The 6269-nt window shown below is 63.0% G+C and overlaps 1 protein-coding gene across 1 annotated transcript; it reads right to left on the reverse strand.

Annotated features, from left to right (window-relative positions):
* Nucleotides 1-2497: 2497 nt before the first annotated feature.
* GADD45B (growth arrest and DNA damage inducible beta) lies at nt 2498-4617 on the reverse strand. Its single transcript, XM_012436386.3, has 4 exons — nt 4337-4617; nt 4110-4211; nt 3477-3699; nt 2498-3239 (listed from the first exon to the last, which is right to left on the reverse strand). Exons 1-4 carry the CDS (start codon nt 4378-4380, stop codon nt 3126-3128), a joined length of 483 nt encoding a protein of 160 aa, XP_012291809.1. The 5' UTR covers nt 4381-4617; the 3' UTR covers nt 2498-3125.
* Nucleotides 4618-6269: the final 1652 nt, after the last annotated feature.

Raw genomic sequence — 6269 nt, forward strand, 5'->3', positions numbered from 1 at the left:
TTTTCCTCTCTTTCTTTCTTTCTATTTTTTTTTTGAGAAAGGGTCTCACTGTTGCCCAGGCTGGCGTGCAGTGGTGTGATCTTGGCTCACTGCAGCTTCTACCTTCCAGACTCAGGCGATTCTCCTGCCTCAGCCTCTCAAGTAGCTGAGCGTTTCATTTTGCACAGAAGGCGTGGTTCGCTGGCCCCTGCTCAGGCAGGAGGGGATTAAAGATGATGTTGGAGGGTTGACAAAATTACCTAGTGGGTATACTGTTTGTTATTCAGGCGATGGCTATAATTGAAGCCCAAATGTCACTCTGACACATACATCCCATAACACACCTGCACATGTACCCCCTAAATATAATTTTTTAATTTTTTGAGACAGTCTTGCGCTGTCGCCCAGCCTGGAGTGCAGTGGTGTGATCTCGGCTCACTGCAACCTCTGCCTCCCGGGTTCAAGAGATTCTCCTGTCTCAGCCTCCCGAGTAGCTGGGATTACAGGTGCGTGCCACCCCACCCGGCTAATTTTTTGTATTTTTAGTAGAGACGAGGTTTCTCCATGTTGGTCAGGCTGGTCTCGAACTCCTGACCTCAGGTGATCTGCCCAGCTGGGCCTGCAAAGTGCAGGCGTGAGCCACTGCATGTTGGTGAAGCTCCTAAGGTAGGGAGGCGGGGCGGCCCCACAGGTGGTCAGGAGTCCTGAGGTCAGGAGTTCCAGACCACCTTGGCCAACACACCGAAACGCCAACTCTAATAAAAATTTTTAAAAAATTAGCTGGCCGTGGTGGTGGGTGCTTGTAGTCCCAGCTACTCAGGAGAATCTCTTGAACCTGGGAGGCAGAGGCTGCAGAGAGCCGAGATCCGGTCACTGCACTGCAGCCTGGGCAATGGAGTGAGACTGTCTCGAAAAAAAGAAAAAAAGAAAAGTCGGAGCGCCTTCAAGGGCCTAGGCCGACCCTTGCCCCATCTGGTCCTTCCCCACCTGGAGCCCCCTTGTTTTGCCCCCCATGTTCTCCAGCATCCCAGTCCCTCGAGAGCCCCTCACCCTCTGCCCCCTCCCCAGGTGTCCTCCCCTCTTGGGCTGCATGTCAAGGATCCCCACCCCATCACTCCCTACTCTCCCCCACCTCTTCACCTCCATTCTCCCCTCCCCCAACCCCTACGGAGGGGGGGCCCCCTCGCCCGTCGCCCCTCCCCTCTATGTGCACTAAATCCTGAGGGTTCCCCTCCCACCTCCTCCCAACAACTCATATCCCCCAGAACTCACCCTCCAGGCCCCCTGGCGCCCAGGATTCTGGCCTCTTCACCTCTATTCTCCCCTCCCCCAATGCCTTCAGGACTCCTTCGGCCTGCCCCCCCTCACCTCTCCCCCACCTCCGGGGTTTCCCTGCTCATTCAGGGCTGTGGGGGACTCCCCCTTGCCTTCTTGGGACCCCCTCTCCCCACTTCAGTTCTCCCAGCCCCAGGTGGGATCCCCACCCCTCCCCCCTTCTCCCTCTGGGACTTCCCCCTCCTTCTCCCCCTCCCTCCCCCGCTGGGGCTCCCCCATCCCCGTGACTCCCAGGGAGCAGCTGGGGTTTTCCTCCGGCGCCCACGTGAGGCTCCGTGGAAAGGTCGCGGCCCGCGGGCAGGACCACCCCACCCCGTCTCCCCCTAGTTCCCAGGCCTGGGGCTGCAGGGCTGCAGGGAGCCATGGTCGTCCAGGCGCCGGGCCGGGGCGCGCCCACCCTGCAGACCCGCGGCGGGAAGACTGAGGCCGGGCAGGGAAGGGCTGGGCCACGCTCCCAGCCCGGGGCAGGGGGAGTCACCACCTCGCCTGCAACTTCGAGAGAAGTAGGAGGTGGCTGGCCAGGGCCCGCAGTTTCGGTTTAGAGGCAGAACGCAGCACTGTGCCAAGCCCAGCTGGCCCGGAGGCCGACTTCCTGGGGTATTTTTCTGCTTGTTGATTTTAGTTTGCAGGAAAAAAAAAAAAATAGGTTTTTGTCTTTAGTGCAAAAGAGAGGCCTATCCCGAGACGGAGAAGGCGCGTAGTGGGTGCGGGGAGTCCTCGGAGGGCGCTCTTCCTGCAAGGCCTGAGCTCACCGCGCTGTGTGGTCCCAGGTGCCCCCTTGACCGCTGCGGGTGGCGGCCGGGGCAGGCAGGGGCTGCAGCCAGCACCCCTCCCGCCGAAATGCGTCCATCTGTGCCCGGAGCTTGAGGTTGGCTCCTGCACAGCCAGTAACAGCGGTGGCACGGCACCAGGTTTCGTAATAAACCGGTCTGTTAATTGCTACAAGGGTAGGAGGAGAAGAAAAAAAAAGGGGCATAGATTTGTTGGAGTCGGCGCCTGCTGCAGAGAGGAGGTTCTGTTGTTGCACGGGAGCCCGGAGCTGCTACCAGGGGCTTAAGTAACACTTCCTGGTGGGCTGGCGGGGGCTGGCGGGGGAGGGGGTGAAGGGCGTCCCCGGGGCACTCCCGGGGAGGGGGGCGGGAGTCCGAGTTGTTCTCGGAAGCCGAAAGCATACAAGCACGCAGAGGCTTTAGACATTTATTACAAGGCCATCATAGTAGAAATAAAAATATAGATATCTGTGCTTCCCGTCTCGCTCGCAGTGGTTCCGTAACAAGTGCAAGTAACAAAATAGATTGTCTCTGTCATCTGCAAACTGGGAGTGCGTGGGTACGGAGCCACTGCAGCCCCAGCTCCCAAGTCCCAAAGTGTGGTCCTGCCGAGGGTGCGCACCCTCGTTCAGCCAACTCTCTCGTCCTCGGACGCCAGCTCCAGTCCCAAGGAGGGTGCAGCCAGTCTCACCCCACCCCCGAGTGGAGTCTGGACCCTCCGCGACGGGGAAGGCGGCAGCGCGCCCTGCCACTCCGGCCTCTGCTCCGTCCCAAGGCCTGAGCTCCGGGGTCCCATCTCCTGCTGGCCTGGGTCCCCCCTTCTCCTCCGCCGCGGCCCCTGGCACAGCTTCCGGGTCTCCGCCCTGGGGGCGGCCGCTCACTCCCCTTCTCCTCCTCTTCAGTCTCCAACGACTCTGCCCCCGATGGTCTCGTGGGTTGGGTTGTTTTGGGGGGGTTGTGCTGGGGGGGAGGGAGTTCAAATATTTATTTTATTTTGTGTTTTTGGCAGCGACTCCACAGGTGCTGTTGCTGGGAAGGGCCTCAGCGTTCCTGGAGCGAGATGTAGGGGACCCACTGGTTGTTGCCCCGGCTCTCTTCGCAGTAGCTGGCCACCTCCACCAAGCCGTGGCTCTTCCAGGCGTCCGTGTGAGGGTTCTGCAGGAGGGGGACAGAAAGGGTTCAGCGGGAGCCTCCCTCTCCCGGGGCCCCTGTTTGTGGAAAACAGGCAGGCTCAAAATAGCTCCCTGGGTGAGGAGGCCCAGCCCGGCTGCCCACGGGACATGCCAAGCGTGGCTGAGTGCTGAGCTGTGCAGGACCCGCCAGCCCGGCTTTGTTGACAAACACCGGCCCAGGTGCCCCGGCAGGGCGGGGTAGGGCAGAGGCCCGACTCACCGTGACCAGGAGGCAGTGCAGGTCCCGGGCCTCGGTAGTGCCCTGGGTCTCGGCCGGCTCGCCCAGGAGCTGTGCCAGGCGCTGCATGCCTGACACCCGCACGATGTTGATGTCGTTGTCGCAGCAGAAGGACTGGATGAGCGTGAAGTGGATTTGCAGGGCGATGTCACCCTCCTCCTCCTCGTCAATGGCCAAGAGGCACAGGACCACGCTGTCCGGGTCTCTGAGGGGGGCCAAAAGGAAGGGGTGGGTCAGCCGGGGACCGGGGAGAGGCCGCCGTGCAGGGAGGAGTTTGCAAAACAAGGAGCGTGCAGGAGCAAAAGAGAAACTGCAGGGGTGCAGGGGGTGACGGCCTCTGCTAGCTGAGGATGGTGGGGGGAGGGGAGGGCACAGGGTTCAAAGCACAGGGTCGGGGGGAGACAGGCCCACAGCGGGAGGGGCGCCGGCAGACAGATGCATCAGGCTCCTGCAGCCCCCAATCCACAAACCAGCAGAGGAGCCCCGCATCCACAGCGGGGGGCACTGGGAAAGTCCCAGCCCCGTGCGACACAGAATTGTGGAAAGCGTCCAGAGCGGAGGGGAGGGGGTCCCCCGTCCCACCCGCGCCCAGCCCGGGGAGGGGGTCTGACTCACACATTCATCAACTTGGCCGACTCGTACACCCCCACTGTGAGGCGGTCCTGGCGCTGGGCGGCCACTAGCAGCTCCTCCACCGCGGCGGTCACCGTCTGCATTCTGGGGTCAAGGGAGGGGAGTCAGTGACGGGGGACCACCGGGTGCTGCGTTCCGCTCCCGGCCCGGCCTGACCCGACCCATCCCGTCCCGGCCGACCTCAGGCTGCGACGGCAGCGGCTACTTACTTCTGCGCCGCGTTGTCGCACGCCACGAGCTCTTCCAGGGTCATGTTGCAATTATAATCCACAGTGGACGCGGCTCCCCGGCAGTCCCCAGGGAGAAACTGCAAAATCCGAGCCAGAGAGCCCCAAACCTTCCCACGGAGCCGGAGCGCCAGTCCAAGACCTTCGGGAAGCAGCGAAATCCTTCCAGAAAAGGCGGAAAAAAAAAATTGCAAAGTCCTCGGCGAGAATAATCCAGGAAGTTGCAAAAATGAACCGGAGTCAGTCCGACGCTTCGGCGATCTGAGCCGGGAGCCTCCGGCACCGACTTTTATGGACTCGGGCGGGGGTAGGGGGTGGGGGGGTGGGAAAGGGGCGTGGCCTCGGTGATCATTCGCCCCCTCCTATTGGCAGAGAAACAAGGGCGAGCGCTCTGAGCTCTGCGGTTGGCCGACGGCGGGGAGGGGGCGGAGCGCCGTGTGGGGGCGCCCCACGTGGGGGCGAGCGCCAGGAGGGGGGTGTGCGGGGGACGGGTAGGTGACCGCGAATGCCAGAAACAAAAAAAAAAAAAGCAGAAGTTTTTTTTTTCTCCTGATTTCCCGGCAGCCGAGCCGCGGTTCGGGGCGCGCGCGGGATTTCCAGAGCGCGAGGCGGCCCGGACTTTCGGGGGAGGGGGGCCTGGAATCCCCTCCCGGTCCTCGGAGAGTCCCAGACCCGCGCCTTTCCCAAGTTCTGCTGGGGCTAGAGGGGCTGCACGGGGAAGGAGCCCGGGTTGCAGCCTGATCTCGCGCAGGTGGTGGTGATGGCCGGAGTCTCTCCTGGCTGCTGCGACCCCAGCCCCCGGGTGATCTGGCTTCTCCCGGCCTCTACGTTCCGGTCTGAGTAATGGGGCTGCAGCGCCGGCCTCTCTGGTTTGCAGAGCGTCACCTCAAATAAGGCTGACAGTCAGCGCCCAATAAACATCAGCTGTCACCTGGGGGTCGCGGGGGGCTTCCTCGAGGTCCCCAAAAGTGGAGGGGTTGCAAAGCCCGGGGTGCTCTGGGGAAGAAACCGGGCGCCCCCTCGTCGCCCCCTGCGAGTTTCAGGGTGGGGCGCGCGTGGGAGGTGCAGGTGGCGCGGCCCCGCCCCCGCCGGCGGCCTAGCGTTCCAGCCTTTGCCGGTGCGGAGGCCTCCGGGCCCGGGAGAAAGCCGGGGTGGGAGAGAGAATGGTGCAGGCTCCGGCTGCACGCCGCCGCTTCGGGCCCACGTGCAAGGGTGGCGGCCACTTTTATTTCTCACTCCCGGGTGGGCGCTGACCTGCGTGGAGCGCGTGGCGCGGACCTGGCACCCCCACCCCACCCCTCCCTGTTCATGGATGATTCAATTCAAGACCTGGGAAGCAGGGGTGGTGCTTCTGTGCATTATGCAAAAGGAGAAACAGAGGCTTGGCGAGGCCACCAGCGAGTTCGTGTTGGAGCCACGCGTGTGCGCCAGGCACGGCCGCCTGCAGGACTCCGCCGCCCCGGGAAGACTGTTCGAGAGCGAGGCGGGCAGGCCCCGCGTGACAACGTCTCCCACGGTCGACCGGGGGCTCCAGGGTGACTCACATCTGCGTCCCCTCCCCCGCCAGCCTGGGGTCTGGCCTCAGTCCCGCGGCTCGGTTTCCCCGGCTCCCTGGCCCCCGGGCCCGCGGGTCCGGATGACGCATCGCGCCTCCTCCTCGCCGCCCACCGGTGGGGCGCGAAACGTCGCGGGGCTGAGAGGCGCGGCGGCGCCATCTGGTGGCCGCGCGTGGTCCCTGCGTCCTTAGCGCCGGAAGAGAGGGAGGGACGGGCGGGGCACTGGGCTGGAGGGGCTAAGGGGAGGGTGGCAGTTACAACGTTTTGTATAATTTTATACATACAATGTTTTACGCTGGCAACGTGTATCTTTATATCTTAGAATTTCAATTTAAAAATGAAATCGGCAGGGCGCGGTG

This window comes from Aotus nancymaae, unplaced genomic scaffold (genome assembly GCF_030222135.1).
Source record: "Aotus nancymaae isolate 86718 unplaced genomic scaffold, 86718_ANA_hifiasm-v0.15.2.pri h1tg000124l, whole genome shotgun sequence".
Classification (NCBI taxonomy): domain Eukaryota; kingdom Metazoa; phylum Chordata; class Mammalia; order Primates; family Aotidae; genus Aotus; species Aotus nancymaae.